At 43.8% G+C, this 24,088-nt stretch overlaps 1 protein-coding gene across 3 annotated transcripts in view; it reads left to right on the top strand.

Moving 5' to 3' along the window:
* Positions 1-2,189: 2,189 nt before the first annotated feature.
* Positions 2,190-24,088, top strand: part of fbxw5 (F-box and WD repeat domain containing 5) — a 29,598-nt gene continuing 7,699 nt past the window's right edge. Inside the window, exons 1-9 of one of the 3 annotated variants that reach the window (XM_061262882.1) lie at positions 2,190-2,329; positions 7,079-7,278; positions 7,800-7,957; positions 9,067-9,250; positions 11,478-11,626; positions 14,873-15,199; positions 15,400-15,583; positions 16,579-16,726; positions 16,978-17,190. In XM_061262882.1, coding sequence (XP_061118866.1) covers positions 7,092-7,278; positions 7,800-7,957; positions 9,067-9,250; positions 11,478-11,626; positions 14,873-15,199; positions 15,400-15,583; positions 16,579-16,726; positions 16,978-17,190 — 1,550 coding nt within the window. In that variant the 5' untranslated portion in view covers positions 2,190-2,329; positions 7,079-7,091. Of the gene's footprint in view, positions 2,330-2,433; positions 2,536-7,078; positions 7,279-7,799; positions 7,958-9,066; positions 9,251-11,477; positions 11,627-14,872; positions 15,200-15,399; positions 15,584-16,578; positions 16,727-16,977; positions 17,191-24,088 lie in introns of those variants that run through there. The other 2 variants (XM_061262881.1, XM_061262883.1) reach the window with 2 other exon arrangements.

Raw genomic sequence — 24,088 nt, 5'->3', positions numbered from 1 at the left:
GTTGTGTAGACTAAGCAGGGGACAATCCCGCGCTGGAGCAATGTGGGGTTAAGGGCCTTACTCAAGGGGTACACTGGGGCTTGACTCACAAACCTTCCGGGTTTGTCATGTACCTTAGCTACTAGGCTACAGGCTGCCCAATATACCAGGCAAGCTCAGTAAAGTGTAGGAAAGTATTTGAGTCCAAAACGTATTTGACTCAGTTACAGTCAAACACCCAGGGGATAAGTGAAACCATGAAAGGAAAGAAACTGCTGTTGAATCTTCTTGTCTTTAGCCAGAATGCTGCTGGGAAGGTACTCTGGGCTGTTAAATAATAATAATTAGTATTTATTTAGCTGATTATTTTATCCAAAGGGAGTTACAGTGTTGAATGTGTATCGCCGTGCTGATGGAGGCCCCTGTTAGCGTTAGCATTCGCACCTACTGCCGTGCTGATGGAGGCCCCTGTTAGCATTAGCATGTGCACTTACTGCCGTGCTGATGGTGGCCCCTGTTAGTGTTCGCATTAGCATGCACACTTACCGCCACGCTGACGGCATCATCCTTTGTTCCTCTTTTTGGAACAGCAGCAGGACGCTATCCTCCCAGCCAGGTAGGACAGCCCTGAGAGAGAGAGGAAGGGGCACCATTTTACACACAGTCCATCGATGTGAACTATGAGCACAGTACTCCCTGATGTGAAATCCGGCTATGACCGGCGTGAAATCTCCAGTTACCAGCTGTTTCAAAACATAGCTTGAGCTGTTTTTTTTCCCAGCAGGGTTATTTTTCACCATTAAAATTCTAAAGGAAATACAGACTCATTTTTGAGTGCAATACAGAAATGCACTCATTTTTTTCCCAAAGCTTTAATTCTTCTTGTGCATAATGTGTGGCTGCAATGCCTTCACTGCTGCATGATGAGTGTCCTCTCAAACCGGGAATAGATATCTCCTTATGATTGGCCTTGTTCATTTAAATCAACGTCCTGTAGCATGGCAACACAAGACCAATCCAACCCATCTAATGTTTCTTCACCTCTCAAATTCCTCCCTTCCCAACATGTTGTCTCCTCTTTTTCATTATATATTTCATGCCTTCCTTCAGGATTACCCTCTCCATATGCTACCTCCCCTTCCGACTATATCCCTCCGTCCTTCCAACTCTATTATATTATATATAGCTGTATATATAGCTGTGTTATAAATTACTATAACTGCTGCTATGCGTGCTTTCTCGCCTCCTCAGGGAACATGGCTGTTACAGATTAAGTGACATCACCTCTATCATGTTACCTCTTTTAACATCCATAGGGAGAGACTGGCATTTGTCAAAGAGTAAAGCATTTGAAGTGCATCTGGTATAAACAATGTTTATGTCCACAACAAAGGAAACTATACATGTCTATAACATTAATTAGAAATTAATTGATATTATTTCAATAAAAACATATTTTAATGTAGATCTAAATAAGAGGTAAATAAGGTTGAGATAAGACAAAGCTTTTCAAAGCTATTCTTTTACTTAATAGATTAAATATTCATCTGTTCTATTTTGACTTGCACTTTTAAAAGGGATGTATTCTTACCTCCAAAGATTTGTCACAGCATCGCTCTAAAGGTGATCGCTATCCTGGTCTATGTTAGCAGTAGATGTGAGGTGCTGTAGCTGTCTGTATGTAGGTGATCAATAATGCACAAAAACATTTGTGAGGTTACAGTACACTGACCTGATCAACCAGCCAATGACAGAGTTCCAAAACTCCCTATTGGACAGAGTTGACAGCAAAGCAACCAACTACTTTAAATCACAGTTTATTTATGTTTTTATGACATGAAGTACCTTAAATTCCATTAATGGAAGAATACAACTGAGCTGATCTCATAAGGAAATTGTGTCTGATAGGGCCAGTTTCACCTATTTAGTCCTGGACTAAATAAGGTTTTGTATATGGAATCTCTATTCAAAATGGAATTTACCGTAGTCGTGGACTACTGTAGGCTTAATCTGAGTGCTGTCGGTTTATTTTTGTGTGCTGTACATTTTTTCACACCTTGTGCCAAGGTTTTTAATTAATGTCATTACGTGAAAAAAAAAATTCACTGACAAATAGGTCGGGGCATTGCCTTTTGTGATGGTTTATCTTGCCTTTACTCTGAAATTAATTGGTAAGCCTTGGATGCCATTTTTCCCATTTGCTGATAATGATCGGCTAGTAATGTCTGAGTGTAACACTTGAGGGACAGCAAATTCTGTACCGGCCGAAAGGATTGTCGATAAATATTTGATCTTTTAAAGAATTGGTCACGTCAGAACAACAAACACCTCCCGATTCGCCCAATGCCAGGTAAGTGACTAATGGACAGTATTAGGCGAGGCGTGAAATGTCATATATGTTTGCAATGGAAAGTAGTAGCTCTCCAGCTAACGCCTCTGCTAGCTAGCTAGCTAGCTGGCTAGCGTTAGCTATGTTATGCTAAAAAGCTATCAGAAAGTTCTATCAGAGAGTCTTCCTAGCCCGTTAGGGTGTATTCAACAACACTAGCCGTCAAGGTAACTGCATATACTTCCGTGTATCATGCTAACTTAAATCACTTGGAGAGCTGAAATAAATTGAATATATTTGATAAATGAGAGGGTCTGAAGCAAACTCGCTGGGTAACATAATGGGTTTGTGTGGGCGAATGGTAACAAGCTGCTTGCTAACTAACTTGTCAATCTTTGTTGGGTAGCTAGCTCTAGCTTGTAGCTATCTAGTAGATCATTGGGAAGCAAGTTGCCGTCGTTAGCTTGCAACAACATTGGTGTCCGAAGGCTGCTAACAAATCCATAACTAGCTAGTTAACGTTTATTAACGTTTCTCATCTGAACTGACGGCCGTTTTCTTTCGCTTCCTTTGTTTTTTTTCTAGCGGCTTTTTAATGAATTAATTCATTTATTATAACAAGCAGATGGTTGGCTCGCTAACTGCCACCATGGCCAGCTAGTTACCACATTAATATGAAAACCTTCAGCGCTAACTGAGTATGAAATGGTTGGGCGACCCTAAATAACCGTGTCATTTATTTTGTCAGTAACTAATTAACCAGATGTTGCTAGCTAAATGATTTTGTCATGGACTATGGAAGTAGCACTGGTTAATTTATAGTAATAGGTTCAAATAACTAAACTAGTAGCGTAGCTGGGTAACATTAGACCTTGTTGCTATTTACACTGGGATAACTGCATCAGTTCAGTAAATCGGCCCTTACGGACGAGACTAAAGTTGACTAAGGGGCAGATCCTTGCAGTAATGTTTTAACCCTCTTCATAATTTTGCTAACTAGCTCATGTATGTAACATACACATTAATTTATGTCATAGGGGATTTTGGAGTTGACTGATGAATGATGAATATTCTGTTATATATACTCCTGTTCAATCTCACTTGATTTTCTCCAGAACCAATCCACAGGTTCCTACAGATATTCACATTGTGGTAGTTCTGCAGACTGTCCAAGAAAGTGGCATTTGTGATCAGGGAGTTGTCATAATTTCTTATTGAGGATTCTTGATTTGTGATCACAGCAATCTTTATTTGAGTAACAGAATGACTGTGGTGGTAGATTATCTAAAGCAAGTGAAGGCATAACGCCTATTCCCTCTGCATGCTTCTCCCTGATGTATGTGGGCTGTTTGACCTGATGTCAGCATGCAGGTGACCTTCCCTGACAGTCTTTTCACCTGCACGGGCAGTCAGTGGGCACCTTAACACTCACTTTGGGACACCATATTTCAGGCAGTCAACTAGTGCCCTCTTTTGTTGGTTGCATTACTTGAATGTCCTCCCCTTTTATTATCCATGATGCAACAGCTTATGTAAAACAGCAAGATCCTTTTCTTTGCTCCTGTCCTTATCTTGTCCTTCCTGTTCTTGCGTACACTAGCTGGATGTCCAATTCCGGAGTTATGGATGTGATATTTGGATACCAAATGACAAACAAAAGGAAAATCTATCTTCTCACAGGATAAAAAGTGTTAATGCATATTAGCACAGCACACATTTCGCTGAGGGGAAGGACCAACAAACTAATGTAAATATAAGTCGGAGAAGATTTGACAGATAACTTGTGCTATGGATCTCATGAAAAACGACACCCTCATTAGCCGCAAAACCAGGATGTCCAGGTTACAGTTGGCTAAGTGCATAAAAGCGCATGTTCTAGAAAACGGTCTTGTGGGCAGAGGAGACCAAGGTATCGCGAGTGATGGCGAGAGCTTACTGTGGAGACTAAAACATGGTCATCTCTGAAAACATGGCGGTGGGGGTCTCATGGTTTAAGCATGTACTGCTGCCACAGCCACTGCCTTCGTTGATGGTGTATTTGCTGGTAACAGCAGCTGAATGAATTCTGAAGCCTATTATCTGCTAATATTCAGCCCAATGCCTCCAAACTCACTGAACGATGCTTCATCCAGTAGCAACAAAATTATCCTGAACAGACTGCTGAGGCAACAAAGGAGTTATTTGAAACCAGAAAAAAAACGGTAACGAACACTGCAGTACTGGCTAAGTCATTCATCCGATCTGAATCCCAATTGTACATGCACTTCATACGCTGAACAGGACTTAAGGCAACTGACCACTGTAAAAGGCAGGAGCTGACAATGCACGTATGTGACAAAGTATTAAACACGACTACCTCATTTTAAATAGCCTTAATATGTCCTAAAAATGACAGTGCCCTGAAAGTGCAGTGCAGTCCGTAAGTATTTGGACAGTGCTACAATTTCTGTTCTTTTGGCACTGTACTCCAGCACACTGGATATGAAATGAAACAATGAATATGAAATTAGAAGAAGTGCAGGCTGTCATGTTTTATGTACAGCCAGATTGGGAAATCCATGTAGGAATGACATTCCTTTTTCTACATAGTCCCTCTGTTTTAGGGGACCAAAGGTCTTTGGACAGTTGTCTTCTCCGCTATTTCTGATTAGTCAAATGTATGCAATTGCTTCATAGTGCAGGTATAAGACAGCTTTCAGTGTCCAGTCTTGATTCTAGGCTTTCGATTGCCTTTCGAGTTTATTATTGGCGTTTGCAAACATGAGGACCAGCGCTATGCCAGTGACAGTCAGAGGAAGCCATTATGAGGCTGAGAAATAAGAAAAACAGTCAAGAGACGCACACCAAACAATATGCTTCTAAAAATAAATTTTGTGGACCATCATCAAGAGCAAGGGTTAATGTAGTTTAATGAAGAAACAAGTGACTTTATTTTTGCATGCTCTGGTTCACATTACTATGGCATGAATTTGTGTGTGGAAGTGTGGAAGTCAGACAGGAAATGGTGGAAATACTTAGGCATCTACCAAGGTTTGTATACATTTTTTAAATTTTTTAATTTGTATTCTATTTGCGTAAAGCTCTGCATATTAAAAAAGTTACTCCGGAAATAAATTCTGGTTTGTGGATGAAACAAACTATCAAGGTGAACAACGATATTGAATGTTGGATGTTAACTTGTTTTGTTGTCTTCGACTTCAGTATAAAAGGGAAACTTTCACCCTTTCCCAAAATAGAAATAGCCCAAAAAACAATTCACTATTTCAGTCCAAATTTCGCCTTCACTATTGTAGTACACTATTACAGTACATTGCTGTGTCAACGCATTAACAGTATGTACTTTAGCAAGCTAGATAACTTCCTTAACTGTCACGTGCAATGTGTAAAAGACATGGTGAACAGTGTCATTTTTCTTACTAAGTTAAGTTAACAAAAAAGGGCGAAGGTAACTGCATTTGCATCAGTCTGTACGTGGAACCAATTGTGTGATGTGCGAGTGCTTCCTTCAGGTGTGACCCACATAGTTTGACTTTGACATTGTGATTAGGGCTGATTGTTAATATTCTTTTTGCACATATCTGGAATGCTCTCCTCCCCATATTAAAGGCTACATTTTTCATAACCTGACAGTTAATAAAGTTGCTCAACAATAAACCCCATGCTCAACATTGTGGTGCCAGCGGTAAATGGAACAAATGAAAAGTAATTTCTACTCTCGTGAATGTTCGGGCCACAAATTGGACCAACAAATTGGATACACGTTTTCCCTATACTGACTAGTTGGTTCTTTTCTTGTTTCCTTTTCAGATGTCGCTAGTCTTTCAATGACTCAGAACTCCATGTTGTTTGAGAAGATTGTTGTTGCTGTAGTTCTCCGTTTGTGGGCCCACTGTGTTAAAGTGGTCAGATTACAGAAACATACAGATATGTGGTGTGGTCAGTGTCTGTTGGACAGCTTCAAACTCCCATCTGCAGGCTTAATATAGAAGTTTTAAAAGCTCCTCCTACTGACCTTTACTTTACCGCTCAGGGTAACGGAGCAGTACTGTAGTAAAGTCGTGATAATGTTGCAATGCTCATTTTTAACAATCCTCATAAAGACCAGGATCAAAGTGAGTCTGAGTTAAATGAAGTGTTTTTAGTGCCAGTCTGATAGTCAGTCTACATGTGTGTATTTTGAGGGTGTGCCCCCCCCCCCCCCAGTGAAGGTCACTGATGTGAACTAGGCCCAGAACTGCAGAAGTGCTGTTATGCCGGTCCTTTCTGATGTTTCCTCGGTCTGATTCACTTTTGTTGTGGATCCTTTTCTCGTTTTCACACATCTGTTGATCTGGGTTAATGGTAATGGTTTTTGTAAAGTTGGTGCCTTGCATGGCAGCCAATCGCCGTTGGTGTGTGAGTGTGTGTATGAATGGGTGAATGAGAAGCATCAGTTGTACAGCGCTTTGGGTAAAGGCGCTATATAAATGCCAACCATTTACCATTTACCATTTAAAGTGGTGGTGAATGCAAAGTCAATGTCTCACCCTGGTCTTTTTGTCACAACACTGCCCCTTTCTCTCTTCCCCTGTACTCTCTCTCTCCCTTCCTCTCTGTCCTCCCCCCTACTTCCTGTCTCTCTCTCCATCTCTCTTTCTTCTCCCCTCCTCCCACACTCTATCTCTATCTTCTCTGTCTCTGTCTCTCCCTCCTCCCCACTCTCTCCATCTCTCCCTCTCCCTCTCCCTCTCCCTCTCCCTCTCCCTCTCCCTCTCCCTCTCTCTCTCTCAGGCAGAATGTCAGCATGGCTACAGGCCCTGCTCTGCCAGACAGCCTGGTGCTGGAGATCTTCCTGCACCTTCCCCATGACGCGGTGCTGAGCGCCGGGCTCACCTGCCACCAGTGGCTGGCCGTGTCCCGGGACGAGTTCCTGTGGAGAGAGCTCTTCTACAGCTACTACCGAATCCCCCGCTCTGTCCCCCGCCACCCAGGTAACCCCGCTCCTCCTACAGGGGTCTGCCGCTGTAGCGTAGCCAACCGCTAATGCTCACTGCCAACCATTTGCTAGCCACTAATTACCATCACCAGTCATGTGTCAGCCGCTGACCCTCACTACCAACCATGCTCTAGCGGCTAACCTTCACAACAAGCAGTGTGTTAGCTGCTGACCTTCACCACAAACCATATGCTAGCCGTTAGCGGTGCAGTACTGATTTAGGAACTTAAATGTAGGTTAGCCAGCAGGTGGACAGTTCACATAGTAAGTCACACACTGCCAGTACAGTGGGTAGGGGCCTACCTGCCTCTGAGAGGTTTGTGAATCTCTGATGTAAGAGTGACACTTTATGTTGTTTTTTTCAGTAGTGTCATGGTGAACGTGCCTTGTCAGAATGTCCTGAGCTCTCTCTCTCTCTCTCTCTCTCTCTCTCCCCCTCCTTCTCCCTCTCTCTCTCTCTCTCCCTCCCTCTCCCTCTCCCTCTCTCTCTCTCTGTCTCTCCCTCCCTACATACAGCGGCAGTGTCCTGGTACAGGGAGTTTAAGCGACTGTTTGACTGTATCCCGTGTGTGGAGGTGCAGACCCTGAAGGAGCACCATGACCAGGTCCTGCATCTGGCCTTCTCCCACCAAGGCCATCGCTTCTCCTCCTGCTCCAAGGACTGCACCGTCAAGGTCTGCTACCCCTCTGTGACCCTGCTACACCCAACACCATCCCTCTGTGACCCTGCTACACCCAACACCATCCCTGTGTGACCCTGCTACACCCAACACCATCCCTCTGTGACCCTGCTACACCCAACACCATCCCTCTGTGACCCTGCTACACCCAACACCGTCCCTCTGTGACCCTGCCACACCCAACACCCACTCATCCCTCTGTGACCCTGCTACACCCAACACCATCCCTCTGTGACCCTGCTACACCCAACACCATCCCTCTGTGACCCTGCCACACCCAACACCATCCCTCTGTGACCCTGCTACACCCAACACCATCCCTCTGTGACCCTGCTACACCCAACACCATCCCTCTGTGACCCTGCCACACCCAACACCCACTCATCCCTCTGTGACCCTGCCACACCCAACACCATCCCTCTGTGACCCTGCTACACCCAACACCATCCATCTGTGACCCTGCCACACCCAACACCCACTCATCCCTCTGTGACCCTGCTACACCCAACACCATCCCTCTGTGACCCTGCTACACCCAACACCATCCCTCTGTGACCCTGCTACACCCAACACCATCCCTCTATGTCCCTGCTACACCCAACACCATCCCTCTGTGACCCTGCCACACCCAACACCCACTCATCCCTCTGTGCCTCTGCTACACCCAACACCCACTTATACCCCTGCTACACCCAACACCCACTCCTACCCCTGCTACACCCAACACCCACTCCTACCCCTGCTAAACCCAACACCCACTCCTACCCCTGCTATACCCAACACCCACTCCTACCCCTGCTAAACCCAACTCCCACTCCTACCCCTGCTAAACCCAACACCCACTCCTACCCCTGCTAAACCCAACACCCACTCCTACCCCTGCTAAACCCAACTCCCACTCCTACCCCTGCTAAACCCAACACCCACTCCTACCCCTGCTATACCCAACACCCACTCCACCCCTCCCCACAACACCCCAGTCCATTCCACCAGCACGCCACCTGGTCTTCTTGTTAAAAATGTGTTCCATCACCCTCAACCTCTTCATCTCTCTCCCTCTTTCTCTCCACTCTTCATCCCTCCTCCTCTCCCTCCCTCCCCAGCTGTGGGATACGGAGCGGCCCGATGGGACGATCGCGCTCGTGCACAGCTCCAGCATGCGCCAGTTTAACTGGGGCTACACCCAGTTCTCCCAGTTCAACGCCGACGACAGCCTGCTACTGGTGTCGGGGGTCTACCTGGGACCCCAGCAGTCCTCATCTGGGGAGATCGCTGTCATCAGCCTCGGTACGCCCCCCCCCCCCCCCCCCCCCCACTGTGTGTACCCCTCACTGCTCCCAGTGTCCCACATTTCTTTATCGAACACAGACTCGCATGAAGTGTAGCACGTTAGCTTATCTAACACAGATTGCATGAAGTGTAGCACGTTAGTTTATTTAACACAGAGTCACATGAAGTGTACATTAACATTACCCTGTGGAAGAACCTATGCACTTTTTACTTGTAAGTCACTTTGGATTAAAAGCGTCTGCCAAATGACTAAAATGTAAATGTAAAATGTAAATTAACCTGTCTAACACAGTCGTATCTAATGTAGCATGTTAGCTTATGAAACACAGTCATATCTAATGTAGCATGTTAGCTTATCTAACGCAGGTGCACATGAAGTGTAGTACGTTAGCTTATCTAACGGAGTCACATGAAGCGTAGCATGTTAGCTTACCTAACACAGAGTCGCATCTAATGTAGCACGTTAGCTTATCTAACGCAGATGCATCTAATATAGCATTTTAGCTTATCTGACACGCACACATCTAATATAGCACATTAGCTTCTCTAATGTACACTAACCTCTAGCGTGTGACATTCTCTAATGCAGAACTATCCTTTCATAGAGCATCTCTGCTCCACACTTCATGACTGTTAGGTCCCATCACAGCTGGTCTGTGGAAGAACGTTCCCATGGCAAACTTAGCGGTGCACGGTGAATAGGGTTGTTTGTGCGATAAGGGACATGATTTACGGGGTATGTGGTCAGGAGTGTTGGATGCAGAGTTTAAGGGGTAATGGTGTGCTAACACAGCACAGCATTCTGGAATTGTCTGGGAATTCAAGTCATATGATGCAACACAAGTGAATTTGGCAAACAGCTTAACGGAGAGCAGAAGCTTCCTGCTTACACAACAGATGTTGGTGCATGGTATCAAAGGCGCCTTAGTTCACACAGAAGCAGGGGATAGCCAGACCCCTGCTCTAACCCGTACCATCTTCACTGTCTTAACAAGCATTTTTAGTCTTGTCCTAAGGCTTCAGATCTTATTTTGTTCTCTCCAGTAGAAAATATTAGCTCGCTTTAAGGTACTGTTTTCTCGTGAAATGTTATTTTTCTCTTGGCAAATCTTGAAATGAGTCAAAAGGTATTACCCCCATGGTAATATTCTTTGACTTATTTGGAAGAAAAGTAAAATAAATAAGACTTGAAGTCTCAATATAAGTACTTAAGACTTTTTTTTTTTTGCTGCATTTATCTGCATGCTACACTTTTGTGTGGGTGTTGCAGAGACTAGACATGGCTGTCTCTGCCCTCCATTTTGTTTCTCTGTGCTGTAGGTCTTGTTTGCTTCGTCTTATTTGCGTTTGTAACTGTGAAGGCATCAGCTCTCTGCTTTCTTTTAGCCTCCTGTTTCTCCCGCACTGAGCAGGCTTTCACACAGCTGGCCAGAAGTTCACTCTGTTCAGTGAAGATCAAGAGCCTAGCTGCTGATTGCGCAGCACACAAGCTGGCTCCTGGTCATTATTTATATTCAGCTGTCAGGGGAGGCGGAGCAGATTCTCAAGATGTGGAAGGGTGTTGTCGCGGCGTTGTTGGGTGTGTTAACAGTTGCTCATGACTGCTTCATGCAGTCATCACCTACAAGCAGTCTAGTCATTTTCAGTTGCTTCGACAAGGTTTTGTTGACATGTATACTTTATTTGCTCTTAGTTCTGTTTCAGAGGTTGTTTATATTCTTTGGTAAGTCGGCCCTTGTCATTCGTCGCAGTGTTGGTATTACCTATGTATACGTGCTGGGAGGGAATAATGTCGGTTCGTAGGGTGCTGGGGCACTGCTGTTTTTGGTGGGTGCCTTTTTGAAATCTGTAGTCTGCAGTTCTGTGGTTTCCATGGTTTTCCTTGTTTATGAACGCACACCCCCTCCCCCACTTCCTGCTCAGGGCTCACTGAGGTATCCCTGCCACACCACCCGCCTCTTGCACTGTTACTGAGCCGCCAGGCCTGTGCAGCTCTTGCATACATGAGCCAAAAGCATGCTGGGAAGCTGTTTGTTCAGTGGCTCTGTGCTTGTAGCTCAGTGTGTGATGTTTATAAGGATCCTGTGCCAGGCGTTGTTCAAGGCTAGACAGTGTCAACACACTTAACCCAACTTCACTGATAGCGACACTATTGCTTGTGTGACCCCGTTCCCTTCCCAGCGAACTACAGTAAAGCTTGTGTGACTCCCTCCCCTTTCCGTAGAGAACTACACCCTCCTGTCCCGTGTGAGGAACAAGCCCTATGATGTTTTTGGCTGCTGGCTGAACGAGACGCACCTCATCTCGGGGAACCTGCACTGGATCGGGAACATGACCTCGTGCTCTGTTCTGTGGCTCAACAAGGCTTTCCAGGTATGCCCCACCCCTTACCAGAACCCAGAACCCACCCACTGCACACATGCATTTAATATGCTGCAGGACCCAGTTAATGCACCCATGCACTTAATATGCTGCAGGACCCAGTTAATGCACCCATGCACTTAATATGCTGCAGGACCCAGTTAATGCACCCATGCATTTAATATGCTACCAGCCCAGTTAAAGGTACAATATGTAAGATTTTTGTGTTAAAGCATTGTTACATGACCATTGTCAATCCCTGTCATTGAAAAAGGCTCACTGACATGTTTACACACCCTCTGCCTGTATTTATAGTCCTTAAATTCGGGTTTCAAAATATGCAGTTGACGGCCCGACACTCTGTACCAAAACATTGTACCACTGTACAATAATTCAAGCTCATTGGTTGAATATTGCCACAACCAATGGCGTTTCAACGTCAGTGCGTTTATAGAGAAGGGGGAGGGATAAACAGTGTTGTGGTTTGAAGGTGTCTTTTGCAGTTAATGCACACATGTATTTATGACGCAGGACCCAGTTAATGCACACATGCATTTAATATGCTGCAGGACCCAGTTAATGCACACATGAATGTAATATGCTACAGATCCAGTTAATACACACATGCATTTAATAACCTGCAGGACCCAGTTAATGCACGCATGCATTTAATATGATGTAGGACCCAGTAAATGCAAATATGCATTTAATATGCTACAGGCCCAGTTAATGCAAATATGCATTTAATATGCTACATGATTCAGTTAATGCACACATGAATTTAATAACCTGTAGGACCCAGTTAATGCACACATGAATGTAATATGATGCAGGACCCAGTTAATGTGCACATGCATTTAATATGCTGCAGGACCCAGTTAATGCACACATGCATTTAATATGATGCAGGACCCAGTTAATGCAAATATGCATTTAAGAACCTACAGGCCCAGTTAATGCAAATATGCATTTAATATGCTACAGGATTCAGTTAATGTACACATGCATTTAATAACCTGCAGGACCCAGTTAATGCACACATGAATGTAATATGATGCAGGACCCAGTTAATGTGCACATGCATTTAATATGCTGCAGGACCCAGTTAATGCACACATGCATTTAATATGATGCAGGACCCAGTTAATGCAAATATGCATTTAATATGCTACAGGCCCAGTTAATGCAAATATGCATTTAATATGCTGCAGGACCCAGTTAATGCACACATGCATTTAATATGCTACAGACCCAGGTAATGCGCATATGCATTTAATATGCTGCAGGACCCAGTTAATGTGCACATGCATTTAATATGGTACAGGACCCAGTTAATGCACACATGCATTTAAAAACCTGCAGGACCCAGTTAATGCACACATGAATTTAATATGATGCAGGACCCAGTTAATGCAAATTTGCATTTAATATGCTTCAGACCCAGTTAATGCACACATGCATTTATGACACAGGACCCAGTTATTGCACACATGCATTTAATATGCTACAGACCCAGTTAATGTGCTCATGCATTTAATGTGCTGCAGGACCCAGTTAATGCGCACATGCATTTAATATGCTGCAGGACCCAGTTAATGCGCACATGCATTTAATATGCTGCAGGACCCAGTTAATGCGCACATGCATTTAATATGCTGCAGGACCCAGTTAATGCACACATGCATTTAATCTGCTGTAGGCCCAGTTAATGCAAACATGCATTTAATGTTCTGCAGGCTCAGTTAATGCAAATATGCATTTAATATGCTACAGGATTCAGTTAATGCACACATGCATTTAATAACCTGTAGGACCCAGTTAATGCACGCATGCATTTAATATGATGTAGGACCCAGTAAATGCAAATATGCATTTAATATGCTACAGGCCCAGTTAATGCAAATATGCATTTAATATGCTACAGGATTCAGTTAATGTACACATGCATTTAATAACCTGCAGGACCCAGTTAATGCACACATGAATGTAATATGATGCAGGACCCAGTTAATGTGCACATGCATTTAATATGCTGCAGGACCCAGTTAATGCAAATATGCATTTAATATGATGCAGGACCCAGTTAATGCAAATATGCATTTAATATGCTACAGGCCCAGTTAATGCAAATATGCATTTAATATGCTGCAGAACCCAGTTAATGCACACATGCATTTAATATGCTACAGACCCAGGTAATGCGCACATGCATTTAATATGCTGCAGGACCCAGTTAATGTGCACATGCATTTAATATGGTACAGGACCCAGTTAATGCACACATGCATTTAAAAACCTGCAGGACCCAGTTAATGCACACATGAATTTAATATGATGCAGGACCCAGTTAATGCACACATGCATTTATGACACAGGACCCAGTTATTGCACACATGCATTTAATATGCTACAGACCCAGTTAATGTGCTCATGCATTTAATGTGCTGCAGGACCCAGTTAATGCGCACATGCATTTAATATGCTACAGACCCAGTTAATGCGCACATGCATTTAATATGCTGCAGGACCCAGTTAATGCACACATGCATTTAATCTGCTGTAGGCCCAGTTAATGCAAACATGCATTTAATATGCTGCAGGACCCACTTAATGCAAACATGCATTTAATGTTCTGCAGGCCCAGTTAATGCAAACATGCATTTAATATGCTGCAGGACCCAGTTAATGCGCACATGCATTTAATATGCTACAGACCCAGTTAATGCGCACATGCATTTAATATGCTGCAGGACCCAGTTAATGTGCACATGCATTTAATATGCTGCAGGACCCAGTTAATGCACACATGCATTTAATCTGCTGTAGGCCCAGTTAATGCAAACATGCATTTAATATGCTGCAGGACCCACTTAATGCAAACATGCATTTAATGTTCTGCAGGCCCAGTTAATGCAAACATGCATTTAATATGCTGCATGCTGCATTTAATGTTCTGCAGGCCCAGTTAATGCAAACATGCATTTAATATGCTACAGGCCCAGTCAGGCAGTGCCTCCACACTATATGAAGTCAGCGTCCATATTTACAGCTAAGGGACAAATTACCAATGACAGCACTGATTAGATTATAGTGAATAACAGGGCTGATAAGGTTCCAGTGAACCAATGAAAGGGCTGATAAGGTTCTAGTGAACCAATGAAGGGGCTGATAAGGTTCTGCTGGACCAATGACAGGTCTGATAAGGTTCTGCTGGACCAATGGCGTTAAAACACGTGCTTTCACCTCTGGCCTCCGCAGGATGTGGAGTCGGAGAACTTGAACGTGGTGAAGCGTCTCTTTAAGATCCAGAACATGAACGCCAGCACCATCCGCACCGTCATGGTGGCGCACAGCCAGAGGCACGACTCCCCTGACCTGCTGCTGGACTACGAGGCCCAGTCCCAGGCCCGGGCCGAACAGGAGCGCCTTGGCCAGCGCCACCAGCCCCTGCTCTTCGACCTGGGCGACAGTGAGGAGGAAGAGGAGGAGGAAGGGGAGGGGGGCGAGGAAGAGGAGGGGGAGGGCCAGATGTACCCACGCCCCCCCCACTACGGCCAGAACCTGAGGCTTGGTCACATGATACAGGTTCACATTTGGAATGATTTCATGATTCATGTGGTTTGATATACATGAATGCACGCGCGCACACACGCATACGTGCACACACGCACGCACGCACGCACACACACACACACACACACGCACACGTGTACAGGCACACTCATACACATGTGACATTAAAAAAAAAAAAATAATAATAATAATAAATTCTGTTGCTCTGTCAGGGCCGGTGCAGTGCAGCGGAAAGGGAGAGGGAACTTGAATCCAGGGTGGCTGAGTTTTTGGGAAAGACTCGAACCCGTCGCCCTGACTCCTCGCTGCTCACCCCCTCCCCATCAGGAGAGGCGGAGGACAAAACCTACCTCCTCTTCACCACCGGCAGCCTTACCTACGCCCCTCACCAGATAGGTACACTTACCTGTTACTCCCCTCAACAGATTGGTACACTGACTTGCCTACCACTGTCAGGACAGCAGAATCCCTCCCCCTATTTTGACGCAGACTAAAAACACACCTTTTCAAACTGTGTCTTAGTCCTCCCTCCTGATTTCCCCCGCCCCCCTTTCTGATATCCCTATCCCTCTTGTCTAACCCCCCCCAAAAAAAAAAACAAAGATGACTGTGTTTAGAACAGCACTTCATGTGTATTTTACTAGCTATGGATGTGATGCTTTAACTTGTGGAAGAACCTATGCACTTGTAAGTCGCTTTGGATTAAAAGCATCTGCTAAATGACAAAAATGTAAATGTAAATGTAAACTTACCTGTTACTCCTCATCATATAGGCGCATGTACCTGTTACTCCCCTCACCAGAGAAATACAACAAAGACTTACCTGTTCTCCTTGTGCCTTATGGGTATTTAGGTGTTTCTTGAAAATTATGAACAGAAATTGAGCAATCAATGGTAAAATCATTAGCTTTGTGTTTTTGGTACCTCATTTGAGGAGTGATGATTAGGCAGACAGTTCAGTTCACCACTAGAGGGCGCTGAGGTTACATTGTAGGTGTGGAATCTTGTACTTGCAGTAACCCTAGCATTATGAAATTAATAATTATCCTGTTATTTTTCAAAAGTATTAATGGGAATAAATCTTTTTTAAATCTTGATTTTGCTCATGTTTTGAAATCTTACTCCAGAAACTATTTTCTAGACTGAAAAATACAGACAGGAAACTAATTTTGAGTGTACAAATTCAAACAGAATGTCACTGAATCTGCTTGTTAGGGGATGTTTGCATAGATATGACTAATCCGTGGGTCGAATAGTATATTATAGAGATCTATAGCTATGAATAAAGTGATTTAAGACATAAAAACATAAAAAGAGTTTTTAAGTGCAGATTGTGCCGTTTGGATTCCCTGTGGATCCTGACCCCGTGGGTGCTGATTCGGGTTCCGCAGGGATCAAGCGGATCTGGCCGGATCAGATGAGCACCTGTGGGCCGGTCCTGGGGAAGGAGCGCAGCTCAGAGGAGTTCTTTGATTCGCTGGATCATGTGATTGACATTCACGGCCACATCATCGGCATGGGCCTCTCCCCCGACCACAGGCGAGTGTGCACCCTAACCCTAACCCTGACCCTGACCCTGACCTTAACCTGTGATGGTTCACTGCTGAATTGCACTGTAAAATGACACTGCTGTATGACACTAAAATTACTCTGCTGTATGATGCTGTAAAATGACACTGCTGTCTGAGACTGTAAAATGACACTGCTGATTGACACTGTAAAATGACACTGCTGAATGACACTGTAAAATGACACTGCATGGGCTGACGGTGGTTCCTGTCGGCGCTCAGGTACCTGTACGTGAACAGCCGGGCGTGGCCGGCGAACTGCGTGATCTCGGACCCCATGTCGCCGCCGCCCATCGCCGAGGAGATCGACCTGCACGTCATCGACCTGAAGAGCCTGCGCGAGGAGAGGCGGAGCTTACGCGCCCACCGCGCCTTCACGCCCAACGACGAGTGCTTCTTCATCTTCCTCGACGTCAGCCGGGACTTCGTCGCCAGGTAATGCGATCCGGCCGTATGCCTGCAGGCCCTGACCCCGGTGAAGCAGTGCGGGTAGAGGTGGTGGGTTCTGTTCTCCGGAAGGTTGACGGTTTGATTTCCGGCATCTGAATCTCTGGATAAGTTTTTTATTTTATTTTACAGTGCAAACCTTTCAGGTGGTATAATGTAGAACTGTGTTGTATCTGTGGCAGGGCTTTAGTCATCCCAGATGACAGCACCTCATGTCCACTGGTTAACAGGGTTGTCCTCTAAATGACTTGTGCGACTCTGACTCATATACAGTCAGGTCCATAAATATTGGGACATCGACACAATTCTCATCTTTTTGGCTCTATACACCACCACAATGGATTTGAAATTAAACGAACAAGATGTGCTTTAACTGCAGACTTTCAGCTTTAATTTGAGGGTTTGTATATGTGCCTCCCACTTTTTAAGGGACCAAAAGTAATGGGACAAACTAACAATCATAAATCAAACTTTCACTTTTTAATACTTGGAATCCTTTGTAGTCAATTACAGCCTGAAGTCTGGAACGCATAGACATCACCAAACGCTGGGTTTCATCCCTGGTGATGCTCAGCCAGGCCTCTACTGCAACTGTCTTCAGTTCCTGCTTGTTCTTGGGGCATTTTCCCTTCAGTTTTGTCTTCAGCAAGTGAAATGCATGTTCAATCGGATTCAGGTCAGGTGATTGACTTGGCCATTGCTTAACATTCCACTTCTTTGCCTTAAAAAACTCTTTGGTTGCTTTCGCAGCTTTTTTAGATGTTGTTTGGCAAACTCTAATCTTTTTGAAGCTCACCAATGATTTACATCTTGTGGTGAACCCTCTGTATTCACTCTGGTGAAGTCTTCTCTTGATTGTTGACTTTTTTCAGCCTAATGATGGCTTGCTTCACTGATAGTGACAGCTCTTTGGATCTGATATTGAGAGTTGACAGCAACAGATTCCAAATGCAAATGTTTTAGGTAGGTGTGAAAAAAAAATGCTGTAAAGTAAGAATGCTTTCGAAAAAGAAATGTTTATAGTTTTATCAATTTACAAAATGCAAAATGAGTGAACAGAAGAAAAATCTAAATCACATCAATATTTGGTATGACCACCCTTTGCCTTCAATACAGCATCAATTCTTCTAGGAACACTTGCACACAGTTTTTGAAGGAACTCAGCAGGTAGGTTGTTCCAAACGTCTTGGAGAACTAGCCACAGTTCTTCTGTCGGATTTTGTCGGCATATAGTCAGGTGTGTGATTTTTTTTGTCATTAAAGTTTTTATTTAGTAAATTATACACAAACAGACAGTATTATTACTTTTAGTTATACAACATTCAAAGGCCTATACGAAATATATACACGAAAAACCAAAATAAACATTTATCAACAGCAGTACATCCAGATCAACACAGTGTCCCAGCTGTGCTGTGAGCGAAAAATCGATCCCATGACCTCTCAAATTTCCCACCTTCATTATTGACTCTAGCCAACATATGTTCATATGATACTATTTCTAACATAGCTTCCATCCATTTTTTAATGCCTGGAGAGGATGTACTTTTCCATAATCTGAGGATCATTCGGGCAGCCGTGACCACCCCTACATTTATCATTACCAGGTCATCCCTTGAAATACTGGACAATTCTGTTTGGTCTCCCAGTAGGCATATTCTTGGTGACACAGGTATCGTCGTACCCAGCCACTCCCCTATGCATTTGAGCACTTTCTTCCAAAATGGGTAAACAAGTTCACACTCCCAAATAGCATGTAAGAATGTACCTGTTTCTGTCTGACATTTCCAACATAAATTATTGGTCAGCAGGCCCATCCTGTGGAGCCTAGAAGGAGTAAAATAAAACCTATGTATTACCTTGTACTGAGTAAATTTCCCCCTAGCCTCCTTTATATATTTCCCGGTATCTGATAATATTTTTGACCACTCCTCATCACTCAGATCACACCTTAAGTCCTTCTGCCAAATGATCCTCAGATTTTTACACATATCTTTTTGTAACCTGTTAAAGGTTTTGTAGAACACAGCGGCCCTGTGTGCTATACAGGGTAGTTCCAAAAATTCCATCACTGGATTATTGCCCAGAATTATTTGGTCCTTATTGATACAGTCTCTAATTTGTAAGTATTTCCAGAAATTACCTTTGCTTTCCAAATCATATTTTTGCACAAGTTCAGAAAATGATATAAACACTCCATCCACATACAGGCCACTCATCCTGTATATCCCTTTTATAAGCCATTGATTCCTATAAACTGTCTTTTTACCAATACGTATGGCAGGATTGTGCCATATAGAGGCATATGATTGTCTTAAATGTGACACACCACACATCGTGTGCACCTCTCTCCAGACTGCCTTAGAATGAGAGTACTGGATTTGAAGAGTAATCATATCCATTAGTCTTTGAACCATGTGAAAGAACATCCAAAGGTTTGAAAGGATTTACTGGTTCCTGTTCAATTTTGATGCAGCTCAGCTCTGGATCTGTTCCCTTCCAGTGCTTTATCAATCTAGACATTTCAAACGACATGTTGTATAGCCTCACATTGGGTAATGCCATACCTCCCATGTCCCTTGGTGAGCACATTTTCTTTATGTTGATCCTTGGTCTCTTCTTGTCCCATAGAAAGTCTTTGATAATTGTATCATATCGCTTAAACAACTGTGGTGATATACTAACAGGCAACATCATGGAAACATAATTGAATTGTGGGGTAACCACCATTTTAATCACATTAATTTTCCCCCATAGAGTAAGCTTTAATTTCCCCCATTTATCCAGGTTCATTTTAATCTTCTGGAGGAGTGGTTCCATATTTGAAGGCATTATTTCTTCCAAATTTGAGTTTAACTGAATACCCAAGTACTTCATACCTGAAGGTATCCATTTGAAATGATATGATGTAATATCACTAGAGTGACATGTATTCGAAATAGGCATACCTTCCGCCAATTTATCTTATAACCTGACAATCTAGAATATGAGTCAATACATTCAAGTAACACCGGTAAAGAGCAGGCAGGATCTGTTAACACTGCTAAAATATCGTCAGCATACATAAATAGCTTATGCTCCCTACCCCCTGCATGCACACCCTTAATTCTTACATCAGCTCTGATTGCTGAAGCCAGTGGTTCTAGAGCTATCGTAAAGAGCAATGGAGAGAGAGCGCAACCTTGCCTAGTCCCCCTAGAAAGGCAGAAAAAATTCGAAATCAGCCCATTTGTGAGAACAGCTGCTCTTGGGTTGGAATAGAGTATTTTCACCCAGTTACAAAAACCAGGCCCAAACCCGAATTTTGAAAGAGCAACCATAAGGAATCCCCATTCCACCCGGTCAAACGCCTTCTCGGCATTGAGTGAGAAGGCTGCCACCAGTACCGGACTAGAGCGATTCATATATGTAAGATGCATAAGCCTTCTCATGTTATCCACTGAGGACCTGTTCTTAATAAAACCTACTTGATCCCCATTTATGATGTCTGGTAGCACTCTCTCTAACCGTGACGCCAGCGTCTTTGTCAAGATCTTACAATCTACCCCAATAAGACTTACAGGTCTATAATTAGATGGATCTGAAGTATCTCTGTCCTTTCTAGGGATAAGAGAAATTAAAGCATCATTAAATGTGCCAGGCAAGGAGCCTGTCTCAAATGCTTCCAAATACACCTCATGTAAAATGGGAGCCAGGATATCAACATATTTCTTATAATATTCAACCGGGAAGCCATCCAAGCCTGGTGACTTCCCCGTTTTCATGGATAAAATAGTAGCTCTAATCTCTTCTTCTGTTATAGAAACATCCAGCTTTTTTTCACTGCTTCCTCATCCCCCATTATATGAGACTCCTGAATAAATGCTATATCTGGATTTCTGGATTTCAAATATGCCAAAACCTTCCTCCTTTTAATTTGATTCCCACATCCATTTATGTTCCACGATATTATATTAATGTATCTGTTATCCATCATTTTCAAACCTGTAAACACGCTGTGATCGTAATTGCCATTTTCCCTTCATAACAACAATCTTAACAAAACACTTATTCAATGAATTATCCAAAACACTGTTAGGCCTATTCCAATATACTGTCTTAGTGCTAAAATCAAACATGAACAAACAAAACATAACCCAAAGCAAAGCAACACAGAACATGCTATTGCTAAATAATCCCCACCCCCCTCCCCCCATACTAAATTAACTAAACTAACTTAACTCGGTCCGTGAGGTGCGTTGATAACTAGTGGCAACACAACCCTTTCGACCTCTTAACAAACCCATCATAAAAGTTACCTTATTTTCATAGATTCACGCACACTTCGTTCTGTTTTCAATATCTAGCCCCCTGATCCTCTATTTAAGATCTTGTACAAACTTCTCCGCCTCCGTACTGACTCGGATTGTCTTCTTTTGTCCTTTCCATGTAAAGAAAAGCGTTGCAGGGTACACCAGCCTGTGCCTCACGTTAAGCTCGTGTAAACGTCTCTTCACCGGGATGAATGCCTTCCCTTTTCTCCACTAGCTCTCTTGATAGATCCTCAAAAAAAGACAGTTTACAGTCCTCCCACTCGATTTCACGCTTCTCCTTAGCCACCTGTAGCACTTTGTCTCGAGCCGATGAACGTAGAAAGCGTATCATTACGGTCCTAGGAGGTTCCTTCGGGTCAGGCCTGGTGGCGAAAGAACGATGTGCGTGTTCAATTTCAAATTCGTTGCCAGTAACACCAAGCCCCTGAGAGAGAACCTTCTCCACATATTGAATCACTTTGCCCGTCTCCTCCTTGCCTTCTTTCAGTCCCACCATCCTGACATTATTCCTCCTACTTCGGTTCTCGAGGTCCTCCACCCGTGTCCACAGTGGTTCCAATTTCTTGTCGCATTTCTCCATATTTTTGTCCATCCGAGCGTTTACATCCTCCACCTCCGATATCCGTTGTTCTGCCTCTCCAAGCCGTATTTGTACGTTTTCCACTGAGTCTTTGAGTTATTTCGTTGTCTCCTTAATAGACAACATCCATCGCCACCACCTGCAGAGTAGCACTCATTTTCCGTATTTCTTCAAACATATCGCCATCAATCCTTCCAGTGTGAGATATAGAATCTTCTATTTTGGATTTGTTCGTTGGAGTATCACTCTCGGGTGTCCCCGGTGACGAGGCTCTCTCTGGTGGCTGGCTGTGTCTAGTCTCGGTTTCTGCATCCGCCATCTTTGTCAGCCGAGTCGTAACTCTCTTCCCTGTAGCCTTGAAAAAGTTTGCTTTATTATTGCCCGTCATTTTACATGAAAGCTGCAAATTATCGGTCAATTACCTACAATAATCCTTTACTTTAGTAGAGGACAACAATATTATGGTCAAATCGAAGTGTACGTTTCAAAATTTATGTAATTAGCTGATGGTCGTCAGGAGTTCTCCTAGTGTGCTGCCATCTTTCTTGGCGATCCCACGTGACTCAGTCAGGTGTGTGATTAACCAATTATACCAAACAAGAGCTAATGACCATCAATTTAATATGTAGGTTGAAACACAATCATTAACTGAAACAGAAAAAGCTGTGTAGGAGGGTTAAAACTGGGTGAGGAACAGCCAAACTCTGAGGTGAGGTTGCTGAAGACTGTTTAATGTCAGAAGTCATACACCATGGCAAGACTGAGCACAGCAACAAGACACTCTCTCCCAGGCAGAAATTTCAAGCCAGACAGGGGTTTCCAGATGTGCTGTCCAAGTTCTGTTGAAGAAGCAAATGGAAAGAGGCAACGTTGCGGACCATAGACACAGTGGTTGTCCAAGGAAACTTAGTGCAGCAGATGGAGGACACATTATGCTTACTTTCCTTCACAATCGGAAAATGTGCAGCAGTGCTATCAGCTCAGAATTGGCAGAAACCAGTGGGACCCAGGTACACCCATCTACTGTGCGGAGAAGTCTGGTCAGAAGTGGTCTTCATGGAAGAATTGCGGCCAAAAAGCCATACCTCCGACGTGGAAACAAGGCCAAGCGACTCAACTATGCATGAAAACACAGGAACTGGGGTGCAGAAAAATGGCAGCAGGTTCTCTGGACTGATGAATCAAAATGTGAAATATTTGGCTGTAGCAGAAGGCAGTTTGTTCAGCGAAGGGCTGGAGAACGGTACAAGAATGAGTGTCTGTAGGCAACAGTGAAGCATGGTGGAGGTTCCTTGCAAGTTTGGGGCTGCATTTCTGCAAATGGAGTTGGGGATTTGGTCAGAATTAATGGTCTCCTCAATGCTGAGAAGTACAGGCAGATACTTATCCATCATGCCATACCATCAGGAAGGCATCTGGCCCCAAATTTATTGTCCGCAGGACAATGACCTCAAACATATAGCCAATGTCATTAAGAACTACCTTCAGCGTAAAGAAGAACAAGGAGTCCTGGAAGTGATGGTATGGCCCCCACAGAGCCCTGATTGCAACATCATTGAGTCTGTCTGGGATTACATGAAGAGACAGAAGTATTTGAGGCTGCCTAAGTCCACAGAAGAATTGTGGCTAGTTCTCCAAGACGTTTGGAACAACCTACCTGCTGTAAGCCAGTCATAAGTAACATTTGGTGTCATGCGCTGGTCAGCTTGCTGACTTCCCCCCTCCCGGAGCATACATTGTTAGCCCCCACCTTTTGGTACACATGCCTGTGGGGGAGAGCTAGAGAAGGATTCCTGGGGGAGCCTTCTTGGGCCCCCTCTCTCCCACATTCCTTACAGGTTAGAGCACAGGAATACTGGAGATGGCATAAAGATGTTTCATGATAATCCCAGGTCAGAATATAGTAATGTTTGGTTATTCTGATTGGTTCAGTGCGGCTGATGTAATGGTCTAGTTTCTGTAACAGTCTACCTTGGAGATCATAACCATTCAG

Source organism: Conger conger, chromosome 12, assembly GCF_963514075.1.
Source record: "Conger conger chromosome 12, fConCon1.1, whole genome shotgun sequence".
NCBI lineage: Eukaryota > Metazoa > Chordata > Actinopteri > Anguilliformes > Congridae > Conger > Conger conger.
Note: the sequence above shows the minus strand (reverse complement) of the source record. Positions and strands in the feature narration are given on the sequence as shown.